The 17,206-nt window shown below is 31.7% G+C and overlaps 1 protein-coding gene across 3 annotated transcripts in view; it reads right to left on the reverse strand.

Moving 5' to 3' along the window:
* LOC111062099 (probable phospholipid-transporting ATPase IF) overlaps window positions 1-17,206 on the reverse strand; it is a 22,425-nt gene continuing 5,219 nt past the window's right edge. The window contains exons 7-25 of one of the 3 annotated variants that reach the window (XM_039426784.1): window positions 16,998-17,079; window positions 16,394-16,488; window positions 15,722-15,835; window positions 14,832-14,941; window positions 14,470-14,634; window positions 11,600-11,736; window positions 11,370-11,473; window positions 11,058-11,200; window positions 9,946-10,197; window positions 8,941-9,083; window positions 8,104-8,269; window positions 7,258-7,360; window positions 6,636-6,805; window positions 5,507-5,723; window positions 3,546-3,670; window positions 3,055-3,158; window positions 1,393-1,540; window positions 778-950; window positions 1-245 (exon numbers count right to left, since the gene is read on the reverse strand). In XM_039426784.1, the coding sequence (XP_039282718.1) occupies window positions 861-950; window positions 1,393-1,540; window positions 3,055-3,158; window positions 3,546-3,670; window positions 5,507-5,723; window positions 6,636-6,805; window positions 7,258-7,360; window positions 8,104-8,269; window positions 8,941-9,083; window positions 9,946-10,197; window positions 11,058-11,200; window positions 11,370-11,473; window positions 11,600-11,736; window positions 14,470-14,634; window positions 14,832-14,941; window positions 15,722-15,835; window positions 16,394-16,488; window positions 16,998-17,079 (2,468 nt within the window). In that variant the 3' untranslated portion in view covers window positions 1-245; window positions 778-860. Of the gene's footprint in view, window positions 246-777; window positions 951-1,392; window positions 1,541-3,054; window positions 3,159-3,545; window positions 3,671-5,506; window positions 5,724-6,635; window positions 6,806-7,257; window positions 7,361-8,103; window positions 8,270-8,940; window positions 9,084-9,945; window positions 10,198-11,057; window positions 11,201-11,369; window positions 11,474-11,599; window positions 11,737-14,469; window positions 14,635-14,831; window positions 14,942-15,721; window positions 15,836-16,393; window positions 16,489-16,997; window positions 17,080-17,206 lie in introns of those variants that run through there. The other 2 variants (XM_039426785.1, XM_039426786.1) reach the window with 2 other exon arrangements.

Below are 17,206 nucleotides of genomic sequence, written 5' to 3' on the forward strand. Positions count from 1 at the left end.
CATCATAACATTGTTATAATTATTGACTTTATAAAATGATAAAAGTAATACATTATCTGACATAGAAGTAATATCACAGTATTTAGTTGTCTTAATAATAATATCAGTTATTATTATTATTATTATTAGTTGTCTTCATCATCTATAGATGCAGCAGAAAACTTGTAACTCTTGTAGAATATGGATTTTGACGGGATTTCTACTTAGTAGTTCTTGGTTAATTTCATTTCATTTATTCAACAAATCTGAAATAAAAACAAAAATAAGACTGATATTACATAAATTAAGTTTACTCAAACGCTTATAATATTCTTATAAAATAACTGTAATTGATAACTGTAGCCAATTTATCAAGAGTGTCTTGCTAAAAATATTTTTCTAAAATATTCTGTCAATTGTTAATCAACAAATAATAATGATGATTATGCATTAGTCAATCAAGCCATATTAAAATATTCAATAACCAATTTGTTTGAGTAGACAAGAAGTTGCTTGATGTTGAAACATTACTGGTCCTCAATAAATAGTAGTAGTTGGCTGCATCGAATTTAATATTGATATCAATCTACTCATCATTAGATTATATATTATGTTTGCATATCAAACAATACTCAATGAAGCTATTACCTCCAAAATAGTTGAATATGTAAGACTTGGACTGGACAGTTAACATAATAAGCTTTGGTTGATCTGTGAGTTTCTTTGAACCTTTGGATCTTTGAATCCGTCCCTTCAAAAAAAAATACCAATACATGACATTTAAAACATTCAACCCACCTTGTATACTCCCTTATCTACTGTTACAATTATTGTTGATAACAATATTTTACTGTCAATTCAACAAACATCTCAATCTATTTTTAGTTGAGCCTTCTTGTTTCATGACTGATTCGGAAAGAACTATGTTTTGTCAAACAAAGAGGCTTGAGACTGACATGGTTATCTGTTTCCTGAAATAAACAGCATAAAAATTAATTCATTTCAAATACAGTTTATGCTAGAATAAAACTTGAATACTGTATGATTCAAATAGAATTATTTTTGTGTTGAAAGTATCATAGTTTGGTTGAGTTGGTAGAGGTTATTATACAAGGATACTGAAACTATAAAAAAATTTTGGTTACATAGTTACTTTAGTTCTATAACTAAATTTTACGACACTATCCGTTAGTACAGTCAAATAAGTTGAAATAAAACTATAGCTCATCAGTATAAAAGTAATATCTGTTCAAGGTAATTTGAAACATCTAATCTATCTAATTAAATTTGCTAACCAATGACTCAGTGTGCAGAAATCAACATATTTTTTCTTAGTCTCAATATTCCTATTGTGATTGTTTCATGTATAAAATTATTTCCTATCAGTTCATATTTGTTTGAAAACCAACTCACCAGATTACTTAAAATGTAGATCGTAATATCTGGCAGGAGACTGAGGATCACAGACAGTACACTGACTGACCAAAACCATAATGACTTGTACATTGTGTATGGCACATCTAACATCACAAGAAAGTCAAAGTCCACTATCTGAAAAAACCTGAAAAGTATTAATGAACAAATCAGTTACCATTATTTTAGGAAATATCAAATTTTTAAGTATTACATTGTATAGTAACCATTCGATTCTCACCGATGGCATGGACGTTTGATCATCTCATCAACTCACCAACACATGTTTCATTACCCACGCTTAAGCAAAAAGCTCATGTGGCCATCATCCGCATTAAAAAAATGCTATTCAAGTTCATTTTTGCTTTATTGTTTTAAAATAAAGTTCTTAGTAGTACCGGGTGCGGCAGCAAAACTTCCTTTTTTAAAGTGAATGTCATTCAGTCAGGTGATGTCGTAGAGAAGCAAATTTGGTCTAGTTAGAGAGGTCAGACCATACAGTTTTCTTCCCGACATGTTCAGTCGCCATTATGCATTGAAACAATGAGAAGTGTGCATTTGCCGTTGACTTATTTTTCGAGCGGATGTTCTGTGATCACAACCAATAGTAAATTTTGAAACCGCTTTAATTTCGCCCCTTTAGCTACTGTCCCGGACCGGAAATCAATTGTTACGTGGGTCACTACGTTTAGACAAACTGCAAGTGCGACAAGTTGAAGAACAGAAGTCCCTCGGCCCATTAGGTCACCTGAGAACATTGAGGCAATGAGAGTTTCAATTTTGTGATCACCACAGCATTCAGCGCGCAAACATGCGTCTGCTCATGGACTTTCCGATCTGTGAGACGAATTCTTCCTGATGATCTCCATTTTCATCCATACAAGATGGCAATTGTGCAGGAACTTTCTGAACGTGAGTGGCCAGCACGATCACCCGATTTGAGCCTTAGTTATTTTTTTCTATGAGGGTTTTTGAAATCCCTTGTTTATGTGAACCGTCCAAGGACTCTTCAAGATTCGAGGACCAATATCAGGGGATAAATTGCTAACATAACGCCTGCAATGCTGGTGGGAGTCAAGACAAACGCCAGAAATCGGTTTACTCAGTGTAAGGAAAATAGCGGACGTCACCTACCTGATTTGATATTAAAAACAAATTGAAACAAAACTTTATATATGTGCCTGCATTACAAGAAATAAATACAAACATTCTGTTCCATACAAAAAGTTTTATTTACTTTTAAAATGAGAAAGTTTCGCAGCCGCACTCTGTATATATAACAAAAAAATAAATTCGTATGGCTGTCTGTTGGAGGAGAGTCCCTTACGTAAAGGTCCCACAGAGCATTAATGTATAATTTAAGCCTCCAATGGGCCTAATTACTGTAATACTTGATCAAGGACCGGCAGTTTAACGTGCCCATCCAATAACGCGTAAAAATAACTCATCACATAAGGGAAAATTTGATTTAAGATGGAGGCGCACTAGACAAGCTTAGTCTTTATGAAAAGTATCTAATGCGTGCCTCGAGTATATGCATCTTAGAGAATACTGTTCGCAATATTTATCATTTCTCATGGAACAGTCCCCTTGAATCAAAGCAAACGTCAACATTAATATTATTAGTATTTGATTTTTAAAAAAACTAGATGGTCTACTTACCTGAAGAATATTGAATAGATGTAGGAAAATATTAAGAATCCTAGTACGGAGAATAAGGTTGACAATACAAAGAGCACAGTCCAGTATCTACTGTGTAGAAGCAACTAGAAATGAAAATAGATTAGTACATAAAATTATCAACATAGGTCAATGAATAGCAAATTATATCTAGATAATATTCGTTTAATAATACAGTACAAGAAAATGTTAAAGTCTCACGCAAATCCAAGACTCTTTTATTTCTACTTGGAAAAAAATGTAGTTGAGTAAGATATTTGATAGTATGGGAAAATTCTATGTTAATAGGTAGGTTCGTATTTGCTCAAAATACTGCTATTTCAAGAAATATATTCATAATTTGAAAAATCACATCAATTGAATTAGCCTATTGACCATATATTAGAATATCAAGTGACTTTCCATAATCTAAAAAAATAATCCAAATCTAATAAATCAATATCACGTGAATTAATTTCAATCAAGTATCTTACCTTCAAACTGACGACTAGGATGGCATTATGAACAATTGTCATTCCAAATGTAGCCAAATCCACTGTGGTTTCTATCGACAATGAATAATAAGGTACAAAATATACAACAAGACTGTGCCAGATTCCTGAAAAACACACAATTTTAATAAACTGTAGACTTCATTTTGAATTCGAATGCAATATTTTTTTAAAGTTAGAACTTGAAAGAAACAAAATCATTCATGAATGAAGAATTATTAAAACAATCAGTTTCTATTGTAATTAATCAATCTAATGAAGGAATAAACAATTCTTGATGTACATTACTCACATTTTGATAGGCTCGAAAGTCTTTCGAACCTACTCTACACTTTTATCAGAGAGTTCTAGCTTTTCCAGTGATTTCATTCTAGTAATTTTTACAAATATTCTATAAAGTTTCAATATTATCAAAATTTAGTTTGTCTCTGTGAGTTTCAATCGATGCATGATTGCAATTCCACAATCGTTCATATTTTTTGAATGATTTTCCAATATTTGAATAAGAATACAATATTGAGTGAACAATAGAAGGCTAAAATATAATTATATTCATATATTCCAATATGATAATTATTATAAAAAATATATAACTTTATTATTCTGTACAATTAATTTTTACTTTCCTTGCCCTATTGCCATAGGTAAGGAAAGTATTGCTTTCCAAAAAAAAATTAAGGTACCCCAATTTCTAAATTTCTATACGTTTCAAGGTCCCCGGAGTCCAAAAAAGTGGTGTGTGTGTGTGTGTGTGTGTGTGTATGAGAGAGTATGTGCGTCTGTGTACACGATAACTCATCTCCCAATTAACGGAATGACTTGAAATTTGGAACTTAAGGTCCTTACGCTATAAGTATCCGAACAATTTCGATCAAATGCGATTCAAGATGACGGCTAAAATGGAGAAAATGTTGTCAAAAACAGGTTTCTTGCGATTTCCTCGAAAATGGATCCAAAGATTTTGATTAAATTTATACCTAAAATAGTCATTGATAAGCTCTATCAACTGCCACAAGTCCTATATCTGTAAAAATTTCAGAAGCCCATCTGTGATTGATTTTAGATTCCCAATTATCAGGCTTCAGATACAATTTAAACAAAAAAATTCAAGTGGAAAAGATTGAGCATGAAAATCTGTACAATTAATGCTCAGTAACATTTCCACCTAAAATTGAAAATAATCTCGAAATTCCAGAAAATGTGATTATCCAATTGCAAACTGTTGGCAACTGTTGATTCTATTAAATGATTCACTATGAAGAGATAGCAGTCTCCAGCGTTATTGTCCTGTCACCTGCTGGCTCAGATCTTTGTTTATTAGTAGGCTTTAGTTGCGCGTGAACACTAGCGTCAGGTGATCAATTTTCATCCCATCTATGCAAAGTTTGATTTTAGACTCCCAATTATCAGGTTTCAGATGCAATTTAAACAAAAAATTTCGAGTGGAAAAGATTGAGCATGAAAATCTCTACAATTAATGCTCAGTAACATTTCCACCTAAAATTGAAAATAATCTCGAAATTCCAGAAAATGTGATTATCCAATTGCAAACTGTTGGCAACTGTTGATTCTATTAAATGATTCACTATGAAGAGATAGCAGTCTCCAGCGTTATTGTCCTGTCACCTGCTGGCTCAGATCTTTGTTTATTAGTAGGCTTTAGTTGCGCGTGAACACTAGCGTCAGGTGATCAATTTTCATAACGGCAAGGAAAGTTGTGTAAGTGCGCCACACCAGATTTTCATTATAATAAATGGGAAGAGAAAGGAATGATAAAGACTATATCCACATTTATATCAACAATAGGTTTATAATATTCCAACTTATTGATGTAACTGGATCTTACACCTTGATACAAGTCGAGAGAAAAATTAAGAAAGTTCTCCTCACAAACATATTTTGGGATAAGTTCTAAAATATAGTAGGAATGATAAGGAACTCACCAAATAAAACCCAAAGAGCGAAGTTGTACCATGTCATCAGCTTGTTATTTTGATTGATCTTGTACAACTCAGGATGTGTCATTAGAATATTGGCGCAGTAGTCTTGTTCTAACAGGGAATACATCATAATGGGCAGAAACGTGAAGAGTGTATTGTAAAGCAAAAGGAACAAGGAACAGTATAATACTACCGGGGACATCCCACAAGCATAATACACCTGCAAAAATTAATTTATCATTTATATAAAATGTTATAATAATATTATTTGGGGTATTTAATAATATAATACTATAAAGGAATTTTATTATATTAAATCACTTTCAATGCGGCTTCGTGTCGTCAAAGAATATAAAAGCGTAGTAGTGACTCAATATAAAATATCAAGTTTACTAAAACTATCAAATATTCCTATGAAAATATATGAAAAGTATTATAGGTATCATATTTCAATATAATTGAAGTTATCTCTCATTCAACATTTAGAAGTTAATTAAAATGATCAACGGCAATTTAAAATGAAAATTTACATTCGAATGGATTACATTTTAAATTGAAGGTGATATATGAAAAGATCTTTTCACACCTCAATAATTTATGTATCACAGTAATAACGTTGGTGAGGGATTGATAGTAACAAAAATGTTAATACTTAGATTATAATATTTATTTGTTAATTAATTTCATAATAAATTGATCCGGGTTCCGTACTTTCTGCTCTGCCCGATAAACGGATGAAATTTCAGTTTGCAAATACCTACACCTACACGAGTTCCAATAAGTACAATATATTTTTTTAAATTAATAAAAACAATATAAAACATGTAGTACTCTTTTTTCAAAACATTTTAAATTTTTAAAACATTTCAAAGACTAGTTTCGGTCTACTTTGGCAATTTTCAAGTTAAAATAAATTTTTAAGTTTGGCATTTCAACTTGAAAACGGCCAAAGTAGATCGAATCTAGTCTTTAAAAAGTTTTAAAGTGTTAAAATGTTTCAGATAAAAAGGATACTACGTATTTTTATTAATTTTAATTTAGTAGCCCATACAAGTAAAGTGATTTTACAATATTTTTTGTTTAGAAATGTTAATATTGTAATATTATTAAAGTAATTATGTTTTTAAAATACCTGAGGTGTAATAAATACAATATTTTTGTAGAAGAAATACTGTATGAGTGTAGCAGCCCTGATATAGTACCAGTGACCATGAACAAGAAGTGCTTTCTTCAAGCACTGGAACTCTGCAAATGCAAAATCTGAGCAGTTCACCGCTTGATGTCCTTCCTTTCCCATAATACCTACAACAAAGTTATCATCACAAATAGTCAGGTAGAGTCATAATAGTAGGCCACCGTTTTAAGAAAATAGCTATTTTCAATGTACCTAGAATGTTTTTAAGAATGTATTTCAGGTACTGAGGTACATTGGCTAAAATGTACAAAGTTTTGGCTAAATTTTGGTACATTTCTTCTTCTAATAGCTAGTTCTAATGTTTTTTGGACATATTTGATGAGCAAACTTAATGAGCTAGAATATTGACCTTTTATTCAATAGAAATTATTACTCTTCAATGTTTGATTCCATTACGAACTGCTTGTTAAATAATCACTTTTGAACAAAGTGAGGTACCTGACTGCTATGTCGTAATTAATTGTTCAAAAGAAATTATTATTAAACGTAATAAACAATTGGTAAAAATTTACACCAAAACAACAAAATATAGGTAGCTAGCTGATAGGGGCCAACTCACCAATGCCAATATGAGCTTCTTGAATCATGGAGACATCATTGGCTCCATCACCTATCGCTAATGTTGTTGGATGGCAAGGTGAACTTTTTATCAGCTTTACAATCTGTAAATAATTCAATTCAATTGATTCAGAAAAAATACATTACATGATAACTCATAAACATCATAAATTACAAGTGTAGAATTATTTTTAATAATAATTGACCGACGAGGTATAATTGAACTTACAAGAGAAGACACGCTGTCTTTAGCAAGTGTAAGAGAAGGCCGGTCGCGCCCTAAATTCACCCTCCTAGGATTAAAATAAAGACTTCAATTCAGTTTACTTTTTTAGTAATTATAAGTGCAGTTTTCTAGCTCTACTTTATTGGCGAATAGTGCAGGTCTTAGGACAGTAACAACTTGTATTTGCCTCAGAAAATTGACATTCCCTAAACTTTAAAATCGATTAAAATAGCATTATTAGATTTATTCGAAAGTCAACTTCTTTTAAAAATGTGAGACCTTGTCAAATTTATATTAATAGAAAATCTGCCCTCATTTGACCACCTAAGAAATCACACAGGAAAATAATAATAGATTTATACATTCATTGTAAGTTACAGACGTTTTTAGTAACTTACTGGGGAAACTCGATATTTCCTGGAACATTCCTTAGTTCATTCTCTATTCCACCCAGATAACCTGTTATTCAACACAGTATAGCTGAACTGAAAGCATGTGTTTTTAATACAGTGTGTAAGGAGTGAGGAGTCTTCTGAATATTATAGATTTAATTATAGACTTGGGGAAATATTTCTAGTAGACTGTAGTGGACAATTAGGCTATGTCCTGAAATTGTCTTACTTGAGCTTTTTGTTTTGGCGACAGTCTACAGCATACCACTGATTTGCAACTCATAGCCACTTCAACAAATAATTTCCTGCTGTGATCCTCACCGTTGATTATTGTAAAAGTGAATCCATCAACTAACAAAGCATAACACTTTCGACAGTCTGTTGTGATCTTAGTTCTGTAATCGAAGAAGAAATTGTCAATTCACAGAGGAAGATTTACTCTAAGTCGAACAATAAACATGACCAATGCACTTAGTCTATATGAAAATTGAAAAATCATGTTTCATTTGCCAACTCTTTTTATATTAATTTTATGGGAAAATTCCACAACATCAATACATATTCAACAAATGTTATTCATGGAAATTTCCTCTTATCAACGCCATTTTCTATCATATCAAATTTATTACGGTATATTGCCTATTTAGCTATTTTAGTGGAGAAATATGGAAGTAAATAGTTCCATATTGAACCCCGCACATACACATCGATTTTTCTTCTTACGGTATTTTGCCCTCCTTATGCATTTTATTAGATTAAACAGATGATATTTCTCAAGCTCTGTTTAATCTGATAGAATTCATAAGGACGGCAAAATATCGTACCAACAAAAAACTATGTGTGTGTGCAGGGCTTTAGATGCATTTTTAGATGCTGTTTTTACTGTCTGCACAGTATTTTTTTTAATCAACTTATAAAATTATGAGACTCCTCTATTCATCAAGATGGATTATGATATGGGTAATCAACTTAAATAAATGTTACAAAGAATACTACTTTTATAATTCTCGTTTGGAAATACGGTTATAGGTTTGGCATAAAAATTTGTATATGATGTGTACCGTACCTGATTTCCTCCAATTGTTGAAGGCAATTTTCTACAGAGCTAGGATTCATCAAAATGAGTAAATCATTTGAAGGTTCAAAATGTCCACATGAATAGGAAATACTCTTTGCTGTTTCAACTTTATCGCCTGTCAAAATCCATACCTAAAATCAATATTGAATTATAAATGTAATTTTGTTTAAATTGAGGCTCATAAAAATAAATAGAGCGTTATTTTTTATAGACATTATTTGAAAAAATAAATTTTTATTCAATGTTGGATGATACCCACATAAACTTTTTTGCTTGTGCGTGGGTGATTGATTGATGAGGTGATTTAAATGTCCATACCTGCCGGCGGGATTCGAACCCGCGACCAGGCAGTGTCAGGGGAATGGATATTGTAACGTCCCAGACCACTAGACCAACTTGGCCGGCTATATCACTTCCGATTTCCCATGACCCACTGATTATGTTTCGTTTACATTTCATTGGCTTCTAGAACGGCTCATTTTTCACAACAGGTATTATTAGGTGTTCTCTTTAAAAACTTCCAAAGAGCAGTGAATTCGTATATCATCTGAAGGATAATGTACATTTTGAAAAAAGAAAAAAGTTGGCTTTGGCGTTAGATATTTTACAATGCATACATGAAATATATTTTCTAGAAAACTTGGCAATTCAAAACTAAAAGCATAAGCACTATGAGTTAAAATTGGAACAACTATACTTTTGGTATTTATCTTGAGAGGTGAAAATTGTCTAGTCTGCAAGATTCCTATCATAAATTAAATTTAAGGAATTTCAGTTCATTCAGGATGAGAATTTTGTTTTTAGTCATGGATTTTGGAAAGATGGTAGGTTAATAAATTTTTATTCAAGACCCATATTCGCGGCTCTGATAAATTCAATTTTCAATCTAGGTAGAAATAATTATCTTATACTTAACTCATTCAATAATAATCTTAAGAAAGTCCGTAATACGCGCAATTTAACAAAATATTTTATGTTATTCACTTAACTCACCTTCATTCCTGCCAACTTCAAACTAGCCAAAGTTTCAGCTACCAATGGCTGAAGTTTGTCTTCTACGGCTGAAATGCCTAAAAGTTCTAGATTGCATTCAATACTTGAATATACATCATTCAAGAAGCTTTCTTTTTCTTCTGACTGCATTTGAGAAGTGGAAAATCGCGCATTCATCAGAAGTGTTTTCATTGAGGCCACCTCGTCCTGATCAAGTTTACGGCATGAGAAAACAAGAGTTCGAAGTCCTCTCTGAAACAATAGAAATTTTTGAAAAATATTATTCTCTGCTAGCTTTTTGACAGATATGTTGATGCTTCAATGTAAACATTATAAAAAATAGTGGAATAGAGAATTAAAACATTTTTTACAGTATTACAGTATTCATAACTAAAGTGGAACCCCTCATATTCGACCTCAGGATATTTATTTATCTATTCAATAATTTAACATTACACAACTTCCTGAAAAGTACCTCAGGCTTAAGCCCAAAACGGTTCAATTCTAATTTATACGACAGTCCATAAATGTAGAAATGTGTATATACCACTTGATATCTGACAATGTGTCCAGTGCGCTATGTAAAGAGATAAGTGCCGTGTGCAAGTTTCAACCTGATAACTAACTCTTAAGTAAATTTTTATTATAATATTGTAAAATAATTTTGTATTGAATGCAGTAGGCCTAATTACGATTAAGCGGTTCCTACTGTGTGTATTCAGTGTGTGTGTGTACATATACTCGGTCTGTACGACATTTTTGCAATTCCGATCACGGCCTGGTCCCTTGAAGGTCGGATATCGAGTGTTCCACTCTATTATAATTAAATAGAAATAAAATGGATGATTCGTAATCTAATTTAATAAGATACAATTGGGTGTGTACTTGTATAATACAGTTGAGACGTAAACTAACTATTTACCAATTCTATAACTATACTACAACTATGACTAACTACTAACTTAAAAGGATAATTTACTAACTGTATCATACGTAGTAGCTACCTACTATATACTCAAACTTGGTTTGATCTTAAGGTTAATATTAGAAAGGTGGACTATTCTCGAATTAAATATTAAAATTGACATAATAATTTTCTACAAGCAACTTACCGATGAAAAATCGTGCAAGTGATTCAAGCTTTCCTCGAGGAATTCGCCTCTAATTTCTTGCATCAAAGAAGATTCTGCTCCTTTGCAAAAAAGCCAAGACTCATTCTCTTCATCAGTAACAATGACAGACATCCGTTTCCGTTCTAAAAATACAATGAAAATGTGTTATTACTTCTTCTTTAACAACGTTGATGTGATATTGATTATATCATACAATTTGAAAGATAATTATTAAAAACTTGAGTAAATTTCTCATGAGAGAAGCAAAAATTCAAGAAGTTATACCAGAGTATAATCAAAGCTATTTATTACCTGATGAAAACTCCAACACTTCAACTCTCTTGAATGTTTTTATTCTATCCATCACCATAATTTTCATAAGTCCTTGTTGTACTCCTTGAAAAACCACGCCGCACCTTCAACAAAATAATGTAGTTGTAATCGAATCTGATGAATAGATGGCATGGTATTCATAATATAAGGTGGCAGAAATCATAATAGAAGGTGTGTAGTGGAAAGAATTGTTTTTCAAGTTACAGTACCTTGCGGCACTTTCGACTAATGCCTTCTCATCTGCACTTGAGGCCTGATAGAGGGGTATTCTGGCATCTTTCGAGTCCGGATTGCAATGAACCGTGTGACAAACAGCCATAGCCACCAGAAACCTCTCTAGTTCCGTCTGAAAGAGAAACATATTCATTTAATAGTCGGTGAAGAACAATAAATTCATCAACAGTCTCAGGCCAAAGTCACAAGTTATATTTATACATAAAACAATAGATTTAGGAACTGTAGAGTAAGCACTTTGTACTAGAATTTAAACCTCTGTAAGATTATTTCTCGTGGCATTCCGTTACCAATAGTCATGCTGCCATTATGTACGTGTTTTATTCGTTAAATAAATCTTTTTTAAAAAGTGAGTTGCGCGTTCGTTTATCTTATCTACAGACAAGTCTCTCAAAATTTTTTATTTCAGGAGTCTATCTCATGAATTCCACCTAATATTTTTTATTATTGATAATTTTATTATTAATTATTGATACTAATTTCTTATCTTGTAAATTTAATTAATGACAGCCTACCTCTCAACCGTCATGTAACTTCTTAATTTGAAAAGTATAGTCATCTCAAAAAATGTGAGGAATAATGAAAGAATTTGACAACAAAATAATACACATTAGACCCTTTCCATATCAGGATTCAGTATTATAATTATTTCAATTATGAAGTTTCTTACTTTTATATATTATTAGCTGTTAGGTCTATATATTCATAAATTCCACTCATTTTATGCATCAAGAAATGTGGGATACGAACATCGCCAACAAAGAAAATATAAACTAGTAGTTCTGTGAACAGTAGACCTCACGCAGTATTCTCATCCACAAGTACCTGATTGAAACTATAGACGTTATGGAAATACAGCGATAGACTGGCTTCTCCACACATCTGTGTAATCACTTGTCAGCTGATTTATGATGAATAATTGATTTATAATAATAATAGGGGACTGCTGTCCCCTAAACAGTTTGGCTTCAGGCCCGGCAGTTCTACAGGTGATGCGCTTTTTTCTTTTATAAATGAAGTGCTGAATTCTTTGGATGGAGGATCCAGGGTATGTGGCCTGATTGCCGATCTTTCCAAAGCTTTCGATCTTCTAAACATTGAAATTTTATTGAAAAAGATGGAATTATATGGTTTTGAAGGCAAGGTTCTCAAGTGGTTCGTATCATACTTTGATGAGAGACATCAGCGGGTGGAAATACAGTCTCACTCTTTTGTGTATCAGTCGGAATGGTTACAGGCGAGGAGTGGGGTCCCTCAGGGATCAGTCCTTGGTCCTTTGCTTTTTCTTCTATATATTAACGACTTGCCACCACACCTTGAGCCAGCACAATGTGTTTTATACGCTGATGATGTAAATATTTTATTGAAAAGTAACAGTCAGCATGATATGGAATCTGAAAGTAGAAGAGCTCTTCAGAAACTAGAAGAATGGCTGGCCTCAAATATGTTGGTACTGAATTACAATAAGACTATGCAGATTCCATTCAGGACGGCTCGGGAAGCAGTATTGGATACGAGAGATGGAAACATAGGTTCAGCAAACGAGGCAAAGGTACTTGAAGTAGTGCTGGACTCTGAACTCTCCTGGTGACCTCATTTAGACCAGCTAAAAAGCAAACTAAACTCAGCAGTATTTGTTATAAGAACCGTGAAGAAATTGCTGGATGCAGGAACGCTTAGAAGTGTTTATTTTGCTGTATTCCATTCTCTTCTTTCATACGGTGTTATATTTTGGGGCAATTCAACTCATGCAATACATATATATTTAGGATTCAAAAGTGGGCAGTTAGAGTGATGGTGGGTGAATCTATTAGAGCAAGTTGTAGAGATTATTTCAAAGAGTTAAAGATTCTCCCACTACCAGGTGTATATATTTTAGAAGCTCTTTGTTTTATTGATAGGAATAAAGATAGGTTCAATACAGGAGAGCTGTTCCACTCATACAATACCAGATATAGACAAAACCTCAGAGACGACATTCATCGAACTGGTATGTATGAGAGGGGGGTAAAGATTGCAGGAATTCGGCTTTATAATTCATCGCCAACACGCATAAAAGCTCTTACAGGTGAAAAGTTCAGAATTAAGGTGAGGAAGGAGTTGTTGCAGGTTTCTCCTTATTCCAGTGAGGAATTCTTTTTGCATTATAGAATGCAAAGATTGACGACTTAGATTATAATTGACAAATCCTTATACCCCTTTCATAGGTGGTCAGTGGGATGAAAAAATGAAATGAAAATGAAATTCTACAGTCTGATTTTTACTCTAATATTCGCATATGAGGAGGCTCCTTTTTCCCTTTATATTATCCTTGAAATGCAAAATTTCCAAAAACCTTGTATATACGTCGACGCGCAATTAAAAAAGTAACATACCTGTCAAATTTCATGAAAATCTATTACCACGTTTCGCCGTGAATGTCAACATAAAAACATATAAACATTTAAACATTCAAACATTTTATATATATATTACAATTAATGTATAAGAAGAATCAGGGTATATCTTCTTGTACTTGTAGCTTATTTACATTTTTAATTCATATGAATTCAAGTTTTGGTACAGTATCATAAAACGGCACAGACATTAACAAAGATAAATTGAAATTTTTATTACATATTTCTCATATTATGTAATACACAGCATACGTGTATTATAATTTGCTTATTTCTGCATGTAAACAACAGGTTCACTCCTTTTATGTCTCATTAAGCATTAACAACAACTATATACTAAAAAATCAATTATTTGTATCCTCCTACCAATAAGATACTTAACGATAGAGTAGCCTACTAAAACAATCATTTTAAATTAATTTGATGAAATGATTAAATTAAAATCTCACCGGAAATTCTTCCAGAACGATTCTCCTATCTTGGTGGTCTCGGTCGGAAAGAAGAGTGACAACTCCATCATTCTCATAATAGACTTTGCCTCCAACAGAACAGCACTCAAATCGCATCTCATTCTCAGTCAGAGTCCCAGTCTTATCAGTGAAAACGTATTCAATCTGTCAAATTGCAACAATATCAATTTGAACATTATTATTATTATTATTAGGTTTTGAAATATCCAAATGTACCAAAAAGTTTCAATAGGGTAATTGAATAGGTATTTAGTGCTTTCTCATTTATTTGAATTCTCTTATAAAAAGTATTATTATCAAATGTTTGAAAATTGAAATTAGTTAGGTGAGAACTTACAAACCTGTCCAAGCTCTTCATTGAGATCAGATGTATTACATAACGGTGTCTTCCCTCTACACTTCATCTCAGAGTCCCATCTGAAGAAGTTATTACCGATCATTCTCTGGAGTTCTAAAAATTAAATATATTGAAGAATTATTTATTTTCTCTCAATCACTCGCTGGTTGAAACTTAATTAATGAGATAGTAATGGTTTAGCCTAATAGACTCAGTATGTAACTACAAAAATAAGTATCAGTAGAAATAATAAAGAGCTTATATATTTTTTTTATATCAAAACTCTCACTTGGAAAGGAATTAAGTAGTCAAAAGATTAACTGAGATTGACTGTTATAAACTGAGAAATACATTTTTATTACTGCTCACTAAAAGCGTACTAAATTGAAAACTATCACAATTTATTGTGAATGCTTCATTGTCTCTTTTCTGTTCAGGGCTACTTGTAATATAAATATAAATCTCAATACCCATTTTTCAAATTATTTTATCAAAAACATGTTTACTTGAAAATGGCATTAATGTCCGAAACATGTTATGATAAAATAATTCAATATAAAGGGTACTGAGATTTGTATTTCTATTTGAATGCTTCATGTTTGACAGTAATGATTCTTTAAAAAAAGATATTGAGAAAACCTACCCTACTTCGATACAAATTATCTATGAATAATGTCAGAATTAACTTATTCTGTAAACAATTACATCGGAAACCAGGAAACATTAGGAGTGACCATTATCAACTATCAATGAATAATTATTTGAAGTATTGATAGTTTATAGTAATTTAATAAAGCTGATTTTGATTTTTCCATCTCAATTTGTAATTAAGCATAAAACAAGGAAAATATTTTTCCTCCACTTATTCTCTGTTCTTATATTTTATATACATACCAAAAGTAACGTACATTGACGTGGGAATGATATAGTAATACAGTACAATGTAATCTAAGAAAGACATCAGAAAATTGAAATTGTGCCCTCCTCCAAGGTATGTCATTGCGCTCTCTGTAAAAGAAATAAACCATTCAAAAATTAATTGTGTTGATCAAATTCCAGTTAGTAGAATTACTTCAAAACATATTATTTATTAACAGGAAGCCTTTACATTATTCTTATTGTACCCGGTATCTAATAAAATAAAATTTGTTTCTCAATTTTTACTAGGTTTTTCCTGAGTGAAACAATTCAGCTTCACCAGAACTCAATAACAACTCAGTTGTTCATATATTGGATGAACGTAAGCATTCTATAATAGTAATTTAATAATTTCTCTGATTGCCAATGAATTGCAACCAGAGGAGTTTATTGACAAATCATATACATAATTATTATAATATACATACAAAATTTGCTATTAATAAACTTAGTCTAATTATGATATCACACTAAGATAGAATAGTGGGTTTAGAATAGAATATATAATAAATTTCTATATATTCTTTATATTCACACAACTTGGCACAATTTTATTTGTTATTCATTACTGTCCATAGAGCAAAAATATTAGTAAATAAAATAAGATAATATAATTTGGAATAATTTTATTAAAAATCATTTATTTACCTTTTTCTCTAACGAAGTTCCATTCCATATAAGTGCTTAGAAGAGACTCAGTGAGGAGTATTGAAAAGAAGAATCCCAGAAACCAGTTAATAGCACTGTAACATTAGAAACATCACAACAAATTCAGAACCAGAAAATAATTCAGTGTAAACTACATTATTTCTAGTAATGTTTTGAAATAAACTATTCATGGAATCATATTAAGCCATCTAAATATTTGTGGCGGAAAATAAGAGATTAGAAGTTACTTATGTTGTCTCCATTAATAGATAAATAATTAAATGTGTGAAAAAATCATCCACTCAACAACAACTCAAGCTCTGATTGATATGGAGTCTCCTCAGTAATAGAATTATTAGATTTATTATTCACTCATCAATTGTCAAAATCATAAAATCATTGTATCATTTCATTCAAGTCTCACTCAATCTTGGGAGCATCACGTTTTTAGAAAAAACGTATTTACAAATAATGCAACAGTTCTCAAAATATGATAGAAATAGAAAGAATTTATTAATCTGACAGTAAATTAATAATTGTCATATCCAGTATTTTTGGAACTGTTTAAAAAGCACACAATAATCTACAAGTTGCAGTCACTCACCTCTCAATAGTAGAGAATTTATTTCTTGAAAGCCGTGAATTGAGCGACAATTTCGTTTCTTTTCCAGTATAAACAGCACAACCTTGAAACATTTTATTAAGAAATTTCTCAATTACTTACTTAGGTTTTTAATCAGTCAAATACAAATTATTTATTTACATATTCTCGTACAAAATAGTTACAAAATTAAGTACCTACACAATTAATAC

This window comes from Nilaparvata lugens, chromosome 4 (genome assembly GCF_014356525.2).
Source record: "Nilaparvata lugens isolate BPH chromosome 4, ASM1435652v1, whole genome shotgun sequence".
Classification (NCBI taxonomy): Eukaryota; Metazoa; Arthropoda; class Insecta; order Hemiptera; family Delphacidae; genus Nilaparvata; species Nilaparvata lugens.